We start from the raw sequence: 22,314 nt of genomic DNA, 5'->3' as shown, positions 1-22,314 counted from the left end.
TTGTTTTGCTATTTCACGGTAGATTGAATAACTATCGCTTCTGCGCAAAATTTTTGTATGAAAGTCTTCCCAAGGTGCGTTCTATATTATGATTTTAGAACTCTTTGACGTCGATATAATTTTATACATTAGTTCTAGTAGCGCCATCTACATTTCATTCATTAGATATTGTAGTCTTTAACTAGTCATTCCATCGTATAAAGGCAGCGTTCAATGCCTGTATTTATTTATTTATACAATATATTTATACCCTGATAATTGAAAGATCATTTATTTTGTGAAAACTATAATAATTATTATGTTTACTTTGGAGAAGAGGTATTAATAATTGGTTTAAATAAAATTCTTCATAATACATTACGTCACATTACGCCATCTCTTATTAGTATATTGCACTAAATTTCGTAGGAAATGATAACATTATTGCCACTTTTAAAATAGTGTTACACAACCATAGACATGCTGTGTATAGTAGGAAAGGATTTATGTAAAAGAGATAAAGCAATAACCAAAGAGAATTATAATATGCAACAATAACTTTCGGATGTCTACGCTGTCCAAAGCTACTATTATGTGATACTAATTACTATTTTCAAAGCATACCTACGATACGTGTAATAAATCACATTATATAATATAATGTTATAACAGTAAACGTACAAACGCATACATCGCTGAATAAATTTGAAATTTGGCATAAACGTATAGTTTAAATGCTTTTCTACATTTTATAATAATTACTTAATAGTTTATTTGTTATTATACTGTTAAATAAAGCTAAAGACCGTTATTTTATACTTATATCTTGAATTTGTGATAAATCTAAAATAATTAATCTATTGGATGGATAAAATTAGAGTACGTGCCTTAAGAATACATATTTAAAGTAACTAAGGTGTTTCACTAACTTGAAGCTCTATTTAAGCCCAAATATTCTCAATTCAAATAGAAATCATTTTTTTTTTAATTAGAAGTATTACATGCTAAATATATCTATTTCCTATAAACGGAACGCGAAATGTATTGAACCGCGATGCATCCAAACAAATTCAACATGGCTTTTGCTTTGCTTGTCCACAAATGGCAGCCGAGTTGTAAATCTGAAATACCTGTGGCAGATAATTAACTTAATAATAATAGTTACAATCGCATTCGATTTCGGAGTGTTCATTTTGTTTTGCAATAGTTTAAAATTACGATTTTTGATTAGATTCAATTGAGTGTATCTAAATAATTCTTATCGTTGTTGTAAGCGGCAGGTGAGGTGATAAAATAGTCAATAAATCAAATAAAGATGAATGAATGAGTTGTTGCCGGCAATTAATTTCAATTCAACAATGAAGGGATACATTTTTTCTCGGTAAATATGAGATAAGAGCTGTAATATTGTCATTTCATTCGATGTCCGCAGCATTATCTATGTGTTACTTTTCACGTTGTATTGCTCTGTCCAGTACGCGTTGCGATGTATCGACAATGTGCTCTGCGCAGCGATCGCGACTAGCAAACAAAAACTAATAATAGGCTTATGTAACATTTACCGTGTTCGGGAAATCAATACTACATTTTATTGACAAAGAAGTGTTATATTTTCCTTCGCGCACTCATGAATCCACCTATCAGTGCTCTCGACTAATTTCAGTTTGATCAGGAGAGGGTTCATGGGAGAGTAATCAATAACTACACTTTAACAAGTTTGTGCTAGTGGAGAGGGTGTCTATTGAGTTTAAAATCTGATTTGATTTAAAATTTCGTCTTGTGATAACGAGTGACTACATTCGATACGATTGGCATCTCAAAATATTTTGTTTTTATTTTATTTTTTTACTTGTGAAAATAGATTCGTCTTAAGGTGTGTGAAACATACTACTTTGTATTTTCTAAATAAGAAATTTGGTGAAGTGATTGAAAAAAGTATAACACTTTTATACCTAGGATATTCAAAAGTATATGGGTGAGATGTTCCCAAGAAAAAATCTGGTATTCCTTCCATTGTCTGAACAAAAATCATTGACTGCACAATGCTATACTAACTTTAATCTATTATACCGTCATGTAATTGAAAAGTAAAGTTGCTTATATTATAGACCTAAAGTAAATTAAAAAAATGCACAAATGCAAAATACAATGCAAGTTATCCACATCCTTTAACCAGAGAACAATACAATATGAAATATCACAGATGCCTCTTATTTATTTGATAACCTTTCATTTCTTTTCATCTTCATTTCCAGCTTCAGTGAGATTAAAATTGCCTTTCAATATTTCCATTATACTTATTAATTTTGCAAATAGTTGCACATTTATTTAACAATGTGGCTGGAATGTAAAAATTAGCAACTATGACAATGTATCAGTAATAAGTCTCAATAGTTGTCACTTTGAGGTGATTGTTTTGGTTTTGGTCCTAGACATATGTCTAAGCCATTAGGGGCACATAGTTTATGAAAGAACCTATAATTATCCAATAAGAAGAAAAAATGAAGAAGTATGAAAGAAATTTGATGCTGATTTTTACATCAGACCCAGCTTTGGCATGTTACAGGTTGTTCATGTCACCCATGAATTGCTGACTACGAATGTGATCTTGTGTTGTGTGCAATTCTATAATAAAATAATAATTTTAGCGCTTGAAGTTATAATGAGGCGGTCAATATGAAGGAGATGGTAGGAGGATGCTGTGTGTGCTCGGACGAGCGTGGCTGGCCAGACAACCCGCTGGTCTACTGCGACGGAAACGGATGCACCGTTGCAGTACACCAAGGTAACTTAGATATAACTATATAATGATGACAGATGTACAGTATCTTATTATGATATGATACTTCAATAGTATGTTTGTTGTTTTTAGCGTGTTACGGGATTGTTACTGTTCCAACGGGACCTTGGTATTGCAGGAAATGCGAGAGTCCAGATTCTAAAGGAAAAGTTGTAAGTAAAATTACTTAATAGTATGTAATTTATCAACCTTTTTTATCAAGGTGGTAATAATATTGTGTGGCAGAAATAAGTGTACCTGGTCTGGAGTAAGTAATTTCCTCTAAACTGACAGCAATGGACAAATAAAGTGGTAAAAGTATAATAATAATACATAATCATAACTAATTGGATTTGGATATACAAAAGCAGTAATTTCCCTTCTAGCTATTAATGATTTTTAACAAGAAAATATTTATCAAGACTTTTCTTAATTACTTAAGATTTTGGAGGGTTTAAAGTATTAAAAAATACTAATACTAGGACTAACAAATATATTTTTATCGAGAATTGCGCAGTACTATCCTAGTTCGCACAGATGGCGCTGTATTGAACTAGGGAACGATAGGCAGTTATGGATTTTAACTTCGCAATGACGCCACTGGTGTCCTAGATAGAACATCCTACATATTATGTAGGTCACTTGTAGGCTATAGAGGAATGAACCCGCTGCGTTGGCAAATGTATTGATGTTTTTTGACCGGAGATACGCCGACACCCGCAGAGTAATGCGTGTGAAACAAAGACTGCTTCTATGGACTCGTGATTTAGAAAAAACGAAATTAGTATTTGTGCTACTTTTAATAACATTGAATAGTTTTTAACTGATTTCCGAAAAGTTTTCTATTTATACAATACTATTATTTATTTTTATTTGGTAAAATAGTTTATCGCATCGTTATAATATATATTGGTTTTCCATTTATCAACATTGTTAACAGACATAACAGATTTCAAGCGTTATTTTATTCGACCAGCAGAAACTCAAGGTGTATAAATTATACAAGGTATATTCCAAATCAAAATCCGCGTGTTGATTTAGAGTTTAACTGTATTAACCGCTAGCAGTGAGCTTGGCTGCTATTTCCAAAATGTTATTATTTATAAAATTTGTAATTGTTTTATAATATTTTTGTTGTTATTTTTTGGAAGGAACAATTCCGTCCTATATAATTGTAAAATAAGAATTTTTTTTGCTTCTAAATGAACATGACGTACAATGTAAATGACACAAGAACTATTTCACTTTCAAGGTAGATTGTTTTTATATATTGTTTGATTGTCAAAATATCTAAGCAAAACAGCTTTGGGAAGTCCAGCCATCTTAATACATTACAGGACAATTATAGTAATAATTATATGTAACTCGTTTTACATTACCTATTTACTGCAAAGTGAGAAAGAAATAAAAATTACTATAAAGTAAAAATTAACTTGTAATTTGCTAAATAGGAAATTAAAGTATTACCAATATGATTTATTCTGCATGCCTATAATTAATGTTTGTTTGTTCCTCTTTCACGAAAAAACTACTGAACGGATTTGGATAAAACTTTACAGTAATATTTTTTATACATCAGAATAACACATAGGCTACAATTTATAATTATTTTGTGTAATTTACTCATGATACATATCAAGTAAGTCGGATAAAATGCTATCTTGGTGCTACGCTGCCTGGACCGTTGGAGTTAAGATGATGTACCGTAGGATTATTTGTTTTAAATAGTTTTAAATAAAAGTCCGCAACAGCATATATCTTTTACTCCTTTACACGGGCGAAACCGCGAGCAAAATCTAGTAATAGATAATTCTTTAGGAGTCGCCGCCTGTCACAAATAAAAAAATTAAATAAGTGAAAATCGACGCGCAATGCAAAAGCTACCTACGCAATTATATTAGATAAATATACTTATGATACACAATTAAACTGTAATATAAAGCATGTAAAAAACAATAAAAAAATTAAATTTATGTTCATTTCAATGCGTTAATATATTATAAATAAGTAAATATTAATTTATTTTTATTATACAAATTTATTAATATGTGTAGTTTCATTTCCCCTGTTTATTATAAGTAACTAATTACGTCCTGTACTATAAGTAACATTATAAGCATACATTAAACAGTATAATTGGTTATGTATATATACCGAAAATCAAGACCAAATTTGTGTTCCAAAAGTTATTACCAATTGGTAATAAGTCATTGTCTTATTTGATATGTCTGCGTGACAAGATGTCGCAGCGTCCTTAGTGCATTAAACAAGATATGGAAAATATGGATTAGTCCATTGAAATGTTACAATTTAAGGACCGATTATTGCATTTTTTAGAGGACGCAATTTTATTTTTGGGACATGTGTGGGGGGTCTATAGAAGCTTAACCTCAAGTTTGTGGGGTCGCCACCCTTGTCTCCCGGCCGCCATCTTGGAAAAAGGGGTGAAAACACTTTTATCGCGATATCTCGGAAACTATGCGTCTTACAAAAAAATTTTAGTCATAATTTGTAGCAAATTGTTTTGCCTACAAATATGGTTATATAACTTTTTTCCCTGAATTAAAAGTTAAAGAAGTTATAAGCAAAAAAGTGACTCTTTTGCTCTATAACTTTTTTTTTATACATTTTACAAAAAAAATACCTCAGACCAATTTTGTAGATGATCTTTTGAGGAAAATGTTTCCCTATATTTTTCAATTTCCATTTCCGGCCATTTCCCGGGCACATTTGCAGACTCACGATTCGAACCCGAAACCTTAGCACGATAGTAGTTCCGCGTGGGCTATAGGGTAGTTAACAATTTTTTTTAATACATTTTTTAAAAAAAATATTTCATCCAAAATCAGTGGGAAAAAGAATTTTCAAAATCCATGCAATGCATGCGTTTCAAAATAATAAACAAGTTATAAAGCTTTGAAATTTGGTGGAAGGGGGAGCTGTCAAATTGCAGCAATATTGAAATGTGACGTCACCCAGTGCCACCGGCCATAACGTTGCGTTAGTGAGAAAAGGACAGCGTGATATCCCCACCTAGTCCCCACTTTTACTCACACCTATATTTCAAATATGAATAACTGCTTTATTTTCCAACCAATTTTGTTACTGATTTCACAGAAGAATTGCTTTTTCATATTATGTACTTGTTACATATAAAATGATGTACTAAATCGAATATAGGAAACTACCCTATTTAACTACGCCACTGTGGCAGTCTATTTCTTGCTAACACAAAACAGCAAAATATAAAAAGCTTTCAACAAAAATTATATCGCCTTAAAAATCTAAAACATAATATTTTATATTACCTGTGTATTATTTATCGATTTTGAAGTTGGTGGCTAATTAAAACTGTTAGCTGGGCCCCGTTGTTTCAACAGTGGTTAAGTTAAGGTATATACTTAACTTTTTTCTGATTTATGTCGATTCAGTTGAGATTATGTTGTTTCATTCAATTCAATTCATGTTTTGGTAATTTATTTCCAGTATTATTATACTGGAAATAATACTTTATTAAGCGGGGATTGTTTTTTGTCGGAATCGAAAATTTATATCGTCGGAATTTAACGGCTATAATGCCCAATCGTTTATTTTTTACTAATCTAATATATTATTTTGATCCTTATAAAATGCAAGAAACTATTACAGCAAATGAAGAGTTAAAAATATATAATAAAAATACTTCTACTTCGCCATATTTAGATATTGTATGTAGTAACGACTGATGAGGGCGCTTCCATTTTTCCAGCAGTTTTTACAATCGATTTTATTGCCATTTTGTTTATAAAGCAGTCCACATTTAAAATAAAATATTTGTACAAAAAAATTATAGCTTGTAGCGATTATCTGACATAACGACTAGTCTAGATAGTTCCTTAAATGTCGTTATAAGCCGATTTCATTGTAATAATTATAACATTAAGAAATATAAAAAATATTGTGAAGTCCTTTGTGCGGATTTTCAAATATGCGCCCGTGTATGGTCGGGAACGGCTATGCGCGTATTGCTTGACCAACCGCCAACTAGATATGCTTTTTTACTAACTGCCATAAAGGCTATTATGATTGGTTTCATTAGCATTGCCAGTTTTTGTGTCTCAGCGTGCTATGTTTAGCATGCAAAAACACAAAAATTGGTCAAATATCACGCAAGAAATAAAAATATGTGAATTTAATTTGCAAATGATGAACTAGCTGTTCCCGTGCGGTCGACAGATGTACAATAAGACTCAATATGTTGGCGGCGTGTCACAGGCTCCATGTGCTACCATTCAATAATTGTTTTCTTTGTTATATTATATACATATTATATTATATGTAATTAATATTTTTATATGTTTGTTGTATCTTTTAGTAAATTATTATCGAAAACTTTGCGCCGTGTTTCTTTTCACCACCTCATTAAGAATCTCCAATCTGATCTTAAATTACATAGGTAGTAATATTGTGTATTTATTACTTTCAAATATAAAACCAAAATCGCGTGGTAATTATGATAGTGTTATTTCAATCATTACAATTATTATTATCAGACAATAAATTGTATAAGATTTCGTGTATCGGTAATATTTTCGCAATTCACAAGTTATAGTCCAAATATAACATAAAATAAATTAAACTTCCTTAATAACAGGGAAAACCCACTAAAAGCCATGCTAAAATAGCTACTTAAATGGTGATTTTCATCACTAAACTATCACTTGATATTATTTGTATAACCGTATGTCAGTATTATCATGGATGAGTAAGATCTTTGTATCGTATAACATGTTACAAAGTGCTTACACCTAGCTTTTATAATATTACTAGCTGTTGCTCGCGGCTTCGCCCTCGTGAAGGAGTTTCCCGGCTTATTTTTTTTTCCGACTGACTTGACATGTATTATTATATTATGACCAAATTACACAAAATCATTATTAATTGTAGCGTATGTATTCTTATGTATAACCAAATATTACTGTAAAGTTTCATCCAAATCCGTTCAGTAGTTTTTTCGTGAAAGAGGAACAAACATACATACAGCCTCACAAACTTAGGCACTTATAATATTAGTACGATATGCAGTATGTGGGCTATAGTAACAATTATAACCTTTTTATAATTCAACAATAACACCATGACTATAGAAATATACTGTCATTGTCGATAACAACTGATCGTACCTCAATTAAACAGCCGCTATGTTGCTAACTACTTATTTTTAAGTAGGTAGTTAAATATTTTTCAATTTTTTATAAAATAAAGTAATGAGGGCCTAAACAACGGGGGAAAGTTTTGACAGTGATGACTTCAGATATAGACTGCTGTCAGATTTGACCACTGATTGACAATGGGATCTAAGCTAGACAAATACATTAACAATCAATATACTAAAACAATAATAATAATAATAATATCAGCCTTGTATTATATACTAGCCCACTGCTGAGCACGGGCCTCCTCTACTACTGAGAGGGATTAGGCCTTAGTCCACCACGCTGGCCTAGTGCGGATTGGTAGACTTCACACACCTTCGAAATTCCTATAGAGAACTTGTCAGATGTGCAGGTTTCCTCACGATGATTTCCTTCACCGTTAAAGCGAACGATAAATTCACAAAGAATACACACATGATTTTAGAAAAGTCAGAGGTGAGGTGATGATTTTAGAAAAGTCAGAGGTGTGCCATTGGGATTTGAACCTGCGGACATTCGTCTTGGCAGTCCGTTCCACACCCAACTAGGCTATCGCCGCTTAATGAATAACAATTATTAAAACAATGTACAATTTTAATTAGTCACCGACACTGAAATTGGTAACCAGTGCATAGTTAATAGATAATAATTATTATTGTTTCATTATTATTACAGACCGGGCGGTTTCCATAAATTTACTAGTCACGTCAGTCAAGTTACTAGTCTTCCGAGAAAAACAGTGGATATAAAGTGGTGTGCACATAAAGTGTTGTGCGGCCTTGGGTTCAATCTTGGCAGGTTCAAGTCCGCAAAGTATGTGATCTTACTAGATCAAAAGGCGATTTACGATACTTATTTGATCGAGACCGCTTTTGAAACGGGGGCTTTAAGGAAATTCCACCGTTGATCCCTTGCGATTCATTAACTAGAGTCTTCGGGAACTATTACCTGAACAACCACTTAGTGTGCGACGCCATGTGTGATGGTCATATTGTTGAATACGACATGGTATAAAATATTTACCCTTTCTTCTCTAGGAATAGGATTTCAAATCGCATTGGAAAGTGGTCGCAAAACGCTAGTCCACAAGTTTGTTTCCTATAGCAATCCAGATTTAGTTTAAACTATTCTACGTATAGGCTCGTCAATTAGTTTTAATTTCTTATTATTACATAACCCCTCCCCCTTGCCCACACGCACCCCTTATACCAATATCGTCTCATATCACACTAGGCGACGCGGTGCATTGTTTTTACTTATAAGATTTCTATACACATTAAAAAAAAATCTTTGTAATCCTTGAGTCGATTTTGATGAAATAAACCGTACTTTACAGGGAACAATATATTTCATAAATTAGATTTTGAATTCAAAGAGTTGCGTTTTTATAATATTATGTGTAGATTACTGGAGACGAATTTTTTATACAATATGTTTAGATAAATAGTAATAAAAACTCTTTCGCGTTGGAGATTACCGATATCTTGGCCGCCACGACGGTAATCGATAATGATCGTCCCGCAATCGAATATACAAACACCAATTGCCTAAGAGCAAGTCTTTCTCTGACTAATAGGGTTTCTTTGTAAACGATACAATAACTTCCAGTTTTGTTGTAAGAATTAACGGTTGTTTGTGTGTCTAACGAATGTAAAAATATGAGTTGCATATAATTTGTGGGGCTTAATAACATGGGACTTTAACGTTTTTTGATTAATTTTATTAGTGTTAAGATTCGTTAAAGACTCATTGTCACAAAACCAACTGCTGCACACGAAGTGTACAATTATTGAGTTACATTGTTTTTGATAAGATTGTTACTATTGCATGGCAATACTTATTCAGACCATAGACCATAAAGGACTGTAATGTTTGAAACACCGATGTACATGTTTCGCCACATTGAAGCTGTATGTGTATGTAATATATAGGATTATTTTGCAGAACCCATGCAGTTATTGTCAAACAATACTGTGCTATATTACAGAGATGTGAGCTCTGCCCGTCAAAGTCGGGCGCCCTCAAACGGACGGAAACTGATGGATGGGCGCACGTCGTATGCGCTCTCTACATACCTGAGGTCAGGTTTGGAAATGTCACGTCTATGGAACCCATAGTGCTCCGGCTTATACCACAAGAGCGTTATAACAAGGTGAATGCGATGTCAATATTTAAGTATTAGTGGTGGATGCTTGCGACTCGGTACGCGTGCAATTTTTCCAAGAAAATGGATGGTTAAGGACATTAAATACTTATAATAAGAAATATAATCAAACCACTGACATTTAAACTGTATTGATATTTGTTATTTAAAATAGTTTTAATGTTTTTGATACATTCGCATAAAATAATTGCGGGGACAGTTGAACGCATACAGAGTCAATGGCAATATATTTTCGTTAGCTATTGTAGTTTTTAAATTATTATTATTTGAACTCAAATCAACTTATAATTTGGTATTTTGGTATTTCTGGGCGAATCTGTTTTGTCCTCCCTCCGCCCAATTTATAGTTTTGCTTGATACTGTGTGCCTACTATTGTTTCAATAATGATAAATATGTGCACCTATTACGAAAATCTTATTTCTTTCTTACCACGTGACAAAATGAAATGGATAGTTAGAGTAGATTCATGACTGTATGTTATTTATCTGTAATTTTATCCTTATGTTTTTATCGCGTTTCTACAGCTGGTAAGCTAACTAACATAACAGCTGATTTATTGTACTTTGTCTAATGTCTCAGATCAACAAAACGTAATTGCTTTTACGACATTCTCTGTGGTCTATATCTCAGAAAAATTACGTGTTAGACGTTGTATCAAGCTCCATATCAATTAAAATGTGTCAATTTTTAAATATTTTATTATATAAAAAATACATTAGTTTTTCTGTTGTGAATTATTCACAAAATATACAAAGGCGATATTGAAACGGGGCATCAAAAAAGTTTTTGCTTAAATTGCCCATTTCCGTATTGACTTCCTTTTTTTCTAAAACTAAATGTAGAAAATCGTTTTAATAATCTCATTAAACAATCATTCTATCAATATATCTTTAAAAACTATGAACATTCTCCTATGGATGTTTTCTTGTAGCAACAAGGGTTCTTTGTCCCGTCACTAAAATCCACCCTGTATATATTTTAATTGATAGAGTAGACAGATAATTTTGTGTAGATAATGTTATTTTGTTTGAGAATAAAATTATATTTTTCAGACATGTTATATTTGCCAAGATTTGGGTAAAACACACCGCGCTACTGTTGGAGCTTGCATGCAATGCAATAAATCTGGTCAGTACAGTGTATAAGAGAGTTTTAATTAAATATTATACTTGGCGTCTGTTTCGCAATGAGAATGTATAAGTCAAATCGAAACCTTCCAAACGCAGTTTCACGTTCCCCATGAAAAATAAAATGTTCTCTGAAATTGCGAAACGGACCCTCCTCTAAATAAACATAAGTTGCACAATCACCTGTAGCAAGGTTAACGTCGCACGCAATTAAAGCCTTTTGTAAACGAAATCTGAATTTCTTTGGAACGTTATGAAGAGTTGAGAAGTTCTTTAACATTTTTTGTAAAACATATTTATTATTCTCAGGTTGCAAACAGCAATTCCACGTGACTTGTGCACAAAGCCTCGGCTTGCTTTGCGAAGAAGCCGGAAATTACTTGGATAATGTAAAATATTGCGGCTATTGCCAGCACCATTACAGTAAACTGGTGAGATCAATGCGTTGCCTTAGCGAATGAACTGTGATGAATTTTCTAATGTGGCTTTTTACAAAGGTGTATACAACACTTTACACCTCTTATATTAGGTGTTCACAATCTTATTTAGTAATAACTGGTTTATTCCTGGAATGAACTGTTCAACATTAAGCACGTTCAAAATATTTGGATGTCACTTCTGTACCACATTGAGAATAACTTTCTAATGTAACGTAAACGTGCTACAGTCTCCCTGTCATTGTTTCATGTGTTTTGCTACTTTTTATTTACATTTTACATGCAGCGTTGTACTCATAATTATTATTTTAACGGCTCCATGGACATTGTTAATAATCAATAATAAAATATATTAACAAAATGGATTCCTTCTTGGACCTTTTGTTCCCGCATGAGCGATAAACTTTTAATTATTGTCAATAACGCTAATGCATGGAACAATGCGGTCTATATTCGATCACTGACTCAGTCTGTCAGTCGATTAAAAAATATATATTTTGTGCGTCTATAGAGCCTTTGGACGATCATCATATTATTTGCATGAACGTAAATTATTTTTTTTTTTCATTCATTATAATCATTATTACACTGCATTTCTTTTAGTTTACCAATCACGAAGTCACCACGGTCGCAAAGGTACATACCATTTCATATATTTACAGGAAAACATATTAATAAAACGCTTAATCGCTCCACCGTCGCTTATCATTCGTTATGTTCAATATCCTTTTACGCAAAGTGGCTTATGTATTTATAATACGACAACATTAGCACACAGTTGAGAATACCATAAGTGAGTTCATACAACAGTGGAGCTTTTAACCGTTACAATATATGTTATCTTTGACTAAAGTCGTGGTTAAATAAATAAATGGATGTCAAATAGTTTTATACCTTTTAACATATATATTGGAGGTATTGCGTACACCTACCTTTGTGTCAACTGAATAAGCTTTGAATGTAATATTAGTTCAAAGTTGTGTTACTAGATGCTCATGTGCCGTCCACGTTTGTTTTGAAGCGAGTCACACGATATGTATGGGTATATTTATTACGCAGAAAAAGGGCGGTAACGTGAAGACGATCCCGCCGTACAAGCCGATATCCCACGACAGTCAGTCTAGCGACTCTAGCGGCGAGAAGGACGGCGAGTCCTCGCCTATGGCCAGTGGCAGCGCCACGCCAACACATACCGGTAAAACAAAAGGGGTAAGTCCTTGCACATATTGTTTGTTGAGCGTGGTTTCGATTACCAAGCCTTACAGAAGTCGATGCCGCAAGTAATTTTTAATGTACAATCGACCAAGTTCCTGCTAGTACACTTCCAAACATATTTTGCTTGACCGGTCTAATGTCCCGAGATATTAGACACGCCCCTGTCTCATATTTCACCAATTACAACAGTTTTGGAGATGTGCGAAAGGAATAGCAGATAACTCTTATTGTTTACTATAGTACCATTTTGTTCACAATTATTTTTTCGTTTACGGACACCGATATCTTGCCACTACGTAGACTTATGTTCGTTTACTGAACTCTTGATTACTTAGTCGCCGACCTGTCCTGTGACTACTGCGCCATGGATTATATATTCCGTGAATTAAATCTAACGGTAAGTAAATCAGCCATACTATACTCGATAAATATTTTAATATTAATTTTAACTAGTGGACGTTAATATGCGTGGGAAAAATATCGTCAGCACAAAGAACTAATAATAAAAAATTTCCAGTTTTGAGAAAATCACGGTTTATGGCTTTTTTTAAATTATTGGTCATCATAATTAATTATATTTAAAGCCAACATAAACCACCTCCTTTATAAGCTCTTTTAAATATAATTATAATATTATTGAGCTTTGATGAATACCTTTAATTGTGTAAAACAGACTTCAATATGCTACTTATTATATTTCATATCAATCCTTAAGTTATCCTATCTATTGTAAGGGCAAATATGATTACTGTCATTGGTGTGTTTCTTTTTTGCCAAAAAATTAACATAGTGCTATTAATCATACTTATAGTAATCTATGTAGTATGTTATTTAAGTTGCTTTACGTATAATCGAATGTAAAAATATTGAAAAGAATATATTTGAAAAACTAAAAAGTACTCAGTGCAAAAATAAACTACTTCGGCGGGTATACTCACTATAGTTATAGATGTTACCTATCTTTTCTTGATCTCAGTTAAGAATTCAGAGTTTTCGATATTGAAACAGCAGTAGCATTTAGCGTAACTTTTACCGTCGAGTTTTAATAGTAAACTCTAGTTTAATGTTGGGAAGATATTAAGACAGGCCGGTAAGTCTTTTAGTCCAGTCAATAAGCTCAAAAAGATGTCAATTTATGTATTATAGAGATCCAAAACATATAAGTGATAGCTCATTCGATTTGGATAACATGACGTCTAGAAAAATAATCTTTCGGGTTCATTAGGACTAAAAAATACAATTGTTATTAAGAGGATAAAGAGGTTCTTCGATAATTTAGAAAATATTAATATTTAAGAAATAAGGAGGAAATTTCCAATTTCTAACTCAAGACACCCAAAATTCTATCTCCATTATTAATAATTTTTATTTGATACCAAAAATATAGAGTTTAAATAATTTATGTATAGGCGGGGTATATAATAGGCGGTAATTTGTTTTTATTACAGTAATATTGCAAGGCCAACATTTTTATTGCTGCACATGTGCAGTTTAAAAAATGTAAATATTTCATATAAAAATGGTCTTTGTTAGAGCACAAATATTTTTTATGTTTTTATTAACCCTGGTTCCGCGTCGACACCTTTATCGGAAAGCGGCGTCCATTGTTTATTGAATTTAGACAAGTTTAAAGATTTTAAGTAATGGTATTATGATTTCTTACTAGAGTAACCGACTATGTCGGCGCGTTTGTAAGATCCGTTTATAGACGTTTAAGTTCTACCCAGAGGTTTCTGTTATTATTGTTTCTTTTACAACTACAAAATATGTAGCACTGAATTAAAATAGAATTACAATCCGATTTAATACAATTTGGGATTTTATCTCAATAAAATATGTCCAATTTTGGAAAATGGAGCTTATTTTTTTTTTACTTAATATGGATTATTTCGTACTTAACCCACGTATTTTGCGTCGGCCGCACAGGCGTTCTACTCCCGTATAAATGTTATTGTTTTGGCACTGTAGTCATTACGATTAAATATTTTTTTTATTATAATATATAAATATTATTATAATAATAGATTTTAGTAATTAATATATAATTTAATTGTATTACAGAGAACCACTGTCTCTCGATGGATACACTAGGATGCGGATGAGAGCTCCATCGCTGACCGATCCAGTGCGCACACTCTACTCAGCCTGCCTGCTGAGCGTGTCAAACTTGTAATGAATAAAAATAAATCATATCACTGAAGTAACAAAAAATGTGTTTTATTTACATGGACTTTTTACGAAATTTCATTTTACATGTGTATTTCATTATTTGTTGCTATTGCAAATATATTATCTACTAAATTCGATTTTAACAATTTCGAATTTTATTATTATTCAATAAGTTTGAGGTTGATTGGAATTATTTGGAAAAAATAAAACCAGCGCCCATACAAAAAGCGGACATGTCCTTTAAAAAGTAAATAAAATGTTCAAAAAAGCATAAAGAATTTGGAGAAAAAATATCAATTTCTAATAATGAAACGAATTACAATGATTTATGATTATGTGAATGATTGAACGAATTAAATAAACTGAACTGTTTAAGTAATTTTTACAATTCAATATTCAATCATAATATGCAGCTATTAAATCGATAAAAGATATCAATAACTGTAAACTGATTATAGACTTACCCCCTTATTCATAAACGTTTTTTATCGAACGACCGAGTAAGGCTGTGATAACAAGTCTGTTTCTTAGTTCTGACGGCATGGCAGTCTTCGCAGTGCGTAGACGTAGGGCCGTTGTGATTGGCTAATATTGAAATACAACAATAATAACCAATCACAACGGCCCTATGTCTATTTCTCAGATCCGTTGGGCACTGAGAAACAGGCTTGTTATCACAGCTTTACTCCGTCCTTAGATAAAAAACGTTTATGAATAAGGGGGTTAGGGTTTTAACTGAGCGAACACTAAATAATTGGCTAAAGAAAGTAACTAAAGTTTACAAACTGGACATGTGCAGCAATAAAATGTTAGAGCCTTGTAAATATTACTTTAATAAGAATTCAAATCAACGCCTACACTTATAATCTTTAAATGCCTCTAAATGCACTAGCATAACAATAGACTCAGTTTAACGATAAATGCGTCCACGTCAGACCGGTGTTAATACAAACATTCATAAAAAATGCGCTCTTTAACAAACCATTTTTATGTGAAATATTTGTTCTTTTGAAACAACATCTGCAGCAATACAAATGTTGGCCTTTCAATATTACTCTAATAAAAGCAAATTACCGTCTACACATAAAATCTTTAAACTCGCCTCAAATTCAATAATTAATAATCGTTGCATACCGATAAATAGTTCAATTAACTATTCAAAAATGTTAACTAGTTCAAATTAGGATGAAAACTCAAAAACTAGTCATATTTAAGATAAAAAAAAGATCATTAAGAGGAAATAAAAAAAAACAATATCTACCAAGAAGCTAATAATTTTAGGTCAATTATTTTAATTAAAGTTAATACATATTAGTAAATACAGAGACTGGAATAAAATGTTATCATCTAAGTTATTGAAATTAAAAAAAATAACAATTCAAATAATGAAATCTATTAACTATGATTTATGATTATAATATGAATTAAATGAATAAACTGAACTGTTTAATTTTTACGATTCAAAATTCAATCATAATATGCAGCCTTTCAATTTATTTAATAAATTAATTATATATATATATATATATATATATATATTTTTTAATCTTTATTTAAGGAGCTTGGTCGTTATTTCACGACTATGTCGCTCCGTACGTCCACTTTTATCCATGCCTACTATTTTTTTATAAAATCAAAATATTTTTTTAATAAACCCTTAGCCTCTTCCGATACTGGAATGGTAAAAAAGCTATTTATGCTGCCCACATTAAAGCTCAAAGTATGAGGCCCACTCCGCACACACTCCGACAAAACATGAATTAAGTCATCTCTTACTCCACAGTCAGAGCAGTTTGGGGAGTTTGACGCCTGCATAAGATGCTTAAACATATTTGTCGGAATATGCCCAGAGCGGAGCCTCATTACTGCCACAAATTAATTATATATGACTATGGGTTTAAAGAGACCGAAAACTAAAAAAAACGGCTTAAAAAAGTAGCTAATCATAATTTATTTACAAAATATAGTTGTGAGAAATATGACAGAAATTGGTTTAAAATTAATATTTTTTGAATACAACAAAGTTTGGTTTGTTAAAACATAATAAGAATGTAATCAGACACATAATATAATATAAAATAATTAACGTTATGTCGTTTCTCATTTATTAATAGATAATGCCAAAAAATTCAACAACAAAAACACTGTAAATCGCGATTGTCTCCAAACTATAAAACTTTTGTTATTACCTTCTTTACGCCGACAATATGCATCTTACAAGTATAGGAATTATCTTCATAGCATAGATTTTTTTTTTTTTTGTACCTGACACGTTTGTTAGCCTGGCAGGGCCGGCTTATACAAACACACCGATCTTGCGGGTGAGTGCTTTAGGCACTGCGAGCCCTTAAGTGACCATGCTGAGGGCGACCCTCTAAAGGGTCACGGCCTCGGCTCAGGACGGCCACTGAGAGAGGATGTTTTGGGGACATCAGCGATTATGGAAACGCGAAAGGTGCGCAAGCGACCTAACTGTCTAACATGATTACATCGGCGCCCGGGCCGGAATTATCAGAAGGGTCGGGAGGACGGGGGACGCGGCGAGGTCCTCGACGGCGAGGATGGAGCAGCGGTCGTGTGGAGTGTTTGAGCTTTTTGAGCAGCTCGTGCTTTCTACGGATTGCCAGAGTTATATCGTCCTCTGGGTCTGATAGAACTGAACGCGGTCTTCTCCATTTCGCGCGGTCGAATGGAGTGTATTTCGAATTGAGTCGGATTAGCGGATTCGGGTGATTGACCGCCTTATCGAAATAGCGTCTGCTGGCCATGTGCATATAGTGCCTGATGGTCGGCATATCGGTGTCCATGTGGAGGTTGCGATTGCGAACGTACCACGGGGCATCGAGTGCACGTCTGAGGAATTTGTTTTGTAACACCTGCAGACGCTGAAGTCGAGCAGGCGGTACATGCGCGAACGCGGGGGACGCGTACGTCATGATCGGTCTAACGCACGTAGTAAAGATCCTAATCTTGTTGCGGATAGACATCTTACTATTTTTGTTTAAGAGCCAGTGAAGCTGGCCCATCGCGAATGCGGCTCGCGCGCGTACCGCATTTACGTGTGGGACGAAGGTCAACCTCTGATCAAGGTACACACCTAGATATTTGACCTTATTGGTCCAAGGGATGATCTGGCCAGACAATCTAACTGAGGCGTTAGGCGCTTCTTTCTGAAACTTCCTATAGAATAGGATAGCTTGGCTTTTGGAGGGGTTGACAGTGATGCGCCATTTGCGAAACCACTCGCCGAGCTGGTCGGCGGCGGCCTGCAAAATGCGCACCACATGATCCGGTTCTCTACGTGAAGCGTAGATCGCCGTGTCGTCCGCGAAGAGCGCCAGATGGGCGTCTTTGTATTTAGGAATGTCGCTAGTATATAGCGAGAAGAGAAAAGAAGATAGCGCGGAGCCTTGCGGGACTCCGGCCGAGATAGTATGACGAGTGGAAAGGGTGTCCTCGACGCGATATTTGAAACCGCGATTCGACAAAAATTCTCGTATGATGTTCAGAGTGTACAGCTTGAACAACAAGTCGTTGTGCCACACTTTGTCGAATGCTTTCTCAACATAGAAGAAGAGAGCACCGGTATAAAATCCTAGCTTAAATTTGGAATAGACATGCTCCGTGATGCGGAGTATCTGATGCACGCAACTGTGCCTATTTCGAAAACCAAACTGCTCCGGAGGGAGCAGATTGTGGGAGTGAGCTACTATTTTGAGACGGTCGAGGACGATCCGCTCATAAAGTTTCCCTATCGTGCTGAATAGGCTAATGGGCCTGTAAGAGGCCGGTTCTGACGCGGGTTTACCCGGCTTGTGAATACCTATCACGACTGCTTCTTTCCAGGTCTCAGGAAAGTAGCAGTTCTGGAATGCTGCATTGAGGATGTCAGCAAGAATCTTGACCAGATGCCCCGGTAGCATTTTCAGTAACCTAGTGGGGATACCGTCAGTCCCGGGGGCTTTTCGCCTATTTAGTGCCTTGATTAGAGCGACGACTTCTTCGATCGTCACCGGCGCGAGGGGGTCGGGAGGCGCGTCGACGTCCGGGTCGATTGTTTGGAACGGTCGCGGAATAGGCGGCGGAGGGATCACGTTCCTACTTTCGACGAATGTGTCTACTGCAACAAGATGATCGTGGTCTGCGGGGGTAGATGCGAGCGAGCATTGAGACTGCAGGGTGGAGGCTAATAATTTCGCTTTCTCGTCGTCGTCGAACGCGGGGCGTTGATTCGGACGATTGAGCGGAGGAAAAGAGGCCACATCCTTTCTCTTGAAAGAGCGGACCAGCTTCCAAAAAGCCGTGTGGATCGGTTTGATTTCCGACAAGTGCTGTTCCCACCTCGAATCGACGGCCTCTTGTATGCGACGTCTGGCCTCACGTTGGAGGTAGCGCGCAAGACGCCGTCGATCCGGGGAGGGATCAGACACGCAGGCTTTTAGTGCTGCGTTTCGGCTTCTCAGCAGCCATCTCACGTCATCGGGAAGATGCCCTTGACCGTTGCCGGTCTCGGGCACCCTCTCGGAGCTTTCGCTCAAGACGTGGTGGAGATGGTTGGTGAAGGAGCGAATCGCGCCGGTCATTTCCTCGCGAGTCACGATGTTGGGCGGAATGGTAGAGAGATCATTAGATGAAGTGTCGGCGAGTTTGGTGCTCAAGAGCCGCCAATTCGTCGACATTTTCACCCGATCGTTAGGACCTGTGTCTGAGGGACCGTTATGGGGGGCTAGATCTAGGATCACAGGTCTGTAGTCAGAGTCTAACTCGTGTAACACTCGCAGGGAACGCACGTTGAGACACACGTTCCTTACGAACATAGCATAGACGTGCGCGCATCCATTTTAATTTCGTTTTCTATTATACACTCAGCACCGGTTCGGTGGTGTTACGTAACGCCGTTGCAGGTAGCCAGCGGGCCTACGACTGATATCGATCTATGGAATTGATCTCAAGCCCCACCTCCCAAACGTAGTAAAAAGTGTTTGCCAAGTTATATTGACCCTTAGGCTGGTCGAGCAGGAACTTTGTCGATTGTACAAACAATACCAGAACGCTGCCTTATTAAAATATCGCTGCAAGTGTTAATACATCTGGAAGTTTTTTTTCATTTGGCAAATATTTTAGAATTAATTATATTATACTGTCTTCTGTATGCGCGTCCGCTCGCGTTAGCGCTCATTTACGGAATAACAAATAGCTTTATGACCGCGTCCGAAAGAAAGAATCGCTAAGTTTAAATTATAATCAGTGGAAAGAAAGAAAGATGTATTATTGGGACAATATCAGTATAACACGTACAATAAAGAAGGGACAAAACAAAATATGTAAAAAAATATAACGCAACCATACCCATTGTGTTAACAATGGAAACCATCATTCAGCTCCTTGCTGCAATGAATGAATCCCTCCTAGCCGAATTTCGGCCACGGCGGGCAATCTCAACGGAGATCAACCAGTTACGCAGGAGATATCATAGTGCACAAGTGTGTGCGCAATACACAGGTGCACTCTCCGTTCCTTTACTCACATAGTTCGGTGAGACGGCAATCCGACATGACTGGAGAGAGATCAGGCGCAGAGCCAACGGCTTTACGTGCTATCCGAGGCACGGGGGTATCACACCGCCAACTTCCTGAGTCCGAGCTGCGACTGAGTAATTTTTAGGATGGAAAAACCCAGTCACAATTATTACCGGCCTGACTGATACTGCAGCGCTGATATGCAATGATGGCCCCGATGGCAATATGTTTAAGTAAAATACGATTGTCTAGAGAATTGAAGGATGTTGTATAACTTGAATTGGGTAAAATGGGTACCAGGAAATACTGTGTGCCGCGCAGATTCCGATTATATTTTCCGTGTAAAAAGTTCACAGCGTTTCTTTTGTAGCCCGGACGAAAGTCGACGCACAGCAGTAGTGCGGCTTCAGGAAAAAATACCCCAAACGCGTCCAAGACCCCTGCCAGTTCTGCGCAGCCCATGGGTGAGTCAACATCGCTTGTAAATGTTATAACCACTCCTGGGGCCGTATTAAATAACCGCAACTCAGTATCACTTTGAAGTATGATGTCAACTTAGAAACCGTCAAGCGCAGCATTTTCAAGATCGTCGCTATGTAATAAACATCACAAATGATATCGTTTTCAGTAGCAGTATGTCGAAATGTAACATTATTTATGAGCTGTGTGTGTTTTATTAAACAGCATCGACTCTTATTAAATGTTTACTTAGACGTCGAACAACTTTTAATGATTGACGAAGATCCTACTCGAAAGTGGAATTGGTTAATTAATACGGCCCCCCAGTAAATAAATTGTTCTTTGTTCCTAATAATATAACATTATTGAAATATTGTCTAAGCTTGATTTCTATTCAATAATAATGGTTGTATTTGCTAACCGTTGTATTCATGCTATAGTTGTAAACATACTGAAACCGCAGATGGTAGTTTGTGAATTAGACCTGATGCCATATCCCATGAGGTGTTAACGGTATTTTTTCACGTGGCCGGCGCAGAGACAAATCAAGAGGCGCCAGAGCGGTCGCCGGTCAGCCGAAAACACAAAAGCGGCGATAAAAGTTTGTGTCGCAAAGTTTGTTAGTATTTGTTGTCGCATGTATTTAGTGTATGTTGTTTGATTTTAGTTACTGTTGCGATCATACTAGAATCATATAGCTTGTTTTCGGCAATTAGTAAAAATAGTCTTTCAATTTAGTCATTTAAGTTGAAAAACTATCTCTTCTTCATGTCACATAATATTACTTTGGAATATAAAACTTTGGAAGTTAGGGAATTTATTTCATTATAAAAAAATGCAAACATAAAATAATAGCGACTAACAAGACGAGGAAAAGGAAAAGACGACGCACAGACCAAATATAGAAATGATTACGAGTCGGGCTCACACTCAGACATAAGGGTAATGGTGTTGGCAATATACATTTTTTATATTCAAATAATACATTAAAGATATAAAAACCGTAGTAATTAAATGTAGCATTTTGTGGTGTCTTTTGTGTTTTGTGTTTTATTTTTCCGAATGGAATGGGAGATTATAATAATTACGAACTATATAAGTTATGAAATTGATAGAGGAATATCGTTACTTGTGTGTTGAGTACAATTTAATGCGTATCGTATATTGTTTTTGGGTAACTAAGTGTATATTGTGTCCGTGCTCCGTAGCGCAACGCGCGAAAAGCCGGCTACGAAAACGACACCGCAGGCCGATGGCCGAGGCCTCGAGATCCGTCCGCAAATATTGGCTT

General features: G+C 35.3%; 1 protein-coding gene and 1 long non-coding RNA gene across 2 annotated transcripts in view; both read left to right on the top strand.

Moving 5' to 3' along the window:
• Nucleotides 1–1,044: 1,044 nt before the first annotated feature.
• Nucleotides 1,045–22,314, top strand: part of LOC115448893 (protein AF-10) — a gene marked incomplete in the record, with an annotated part of 39,760 nt that continues 18,490 nt past the window's right edge. Inside the window, 9 exon segments of the mRNA XM_037443920.1 lie at nucleotides 1,045–1,360; nucleotides 2,628–2,764; nucleotides 2,852–2,931; nucleotides 9,920–10,084; nucleotides 11,150–11,225; nucleotides 11,534–11,655; nucleotides 12,721–12,870; nucleotides 20,935–21,028; nucleotides 21,562–21,624. Coding sequence (XP_037299817.1) covers nucleotides 2,656–2,764; nucleotides 2,852–2,931; nucleotides 9,920–10,084; nucleotides 11,150–11,225; nucleotides 11,534–11,655; nucleotides 12,721–12,870; nucleotides 20,935–21,028; nucleotides 21,562–21,624 — 859 coding nt within the window.
• On the top strand, nucleotides 12,877–15,087 carry LOC115448896. Its single transcript, XR_003939127.2, has 2 exons — nucleotides 12,877–13,273; nucleotides 14,938–15,087. It is a non-coding gene; the product is annotated as an uncharacterized LOC115448896 (long non-coding RNA).

Source organism: Manduca sexta, chromosome 27, assembly GCF_014839805.1.
Source record: "Manduca sexta isolate Smith_Timp_Sample1 chromosome 27, JHU_Msex_v1.0, whole genome shotgun sequence".
NCBI classification, from domain to species: domain Eukaryota; kingdom Metazoa; phylum Arthropoda; class Insecta; order Lepidoptera; family Sphingidae; genus Manduca; species Manduca sexta.
The sequence above is the reverse complement of the archived record's forward strand: the minus strand, read 5'-3'. Positions and strand labels throughout refer to the sequence as shown.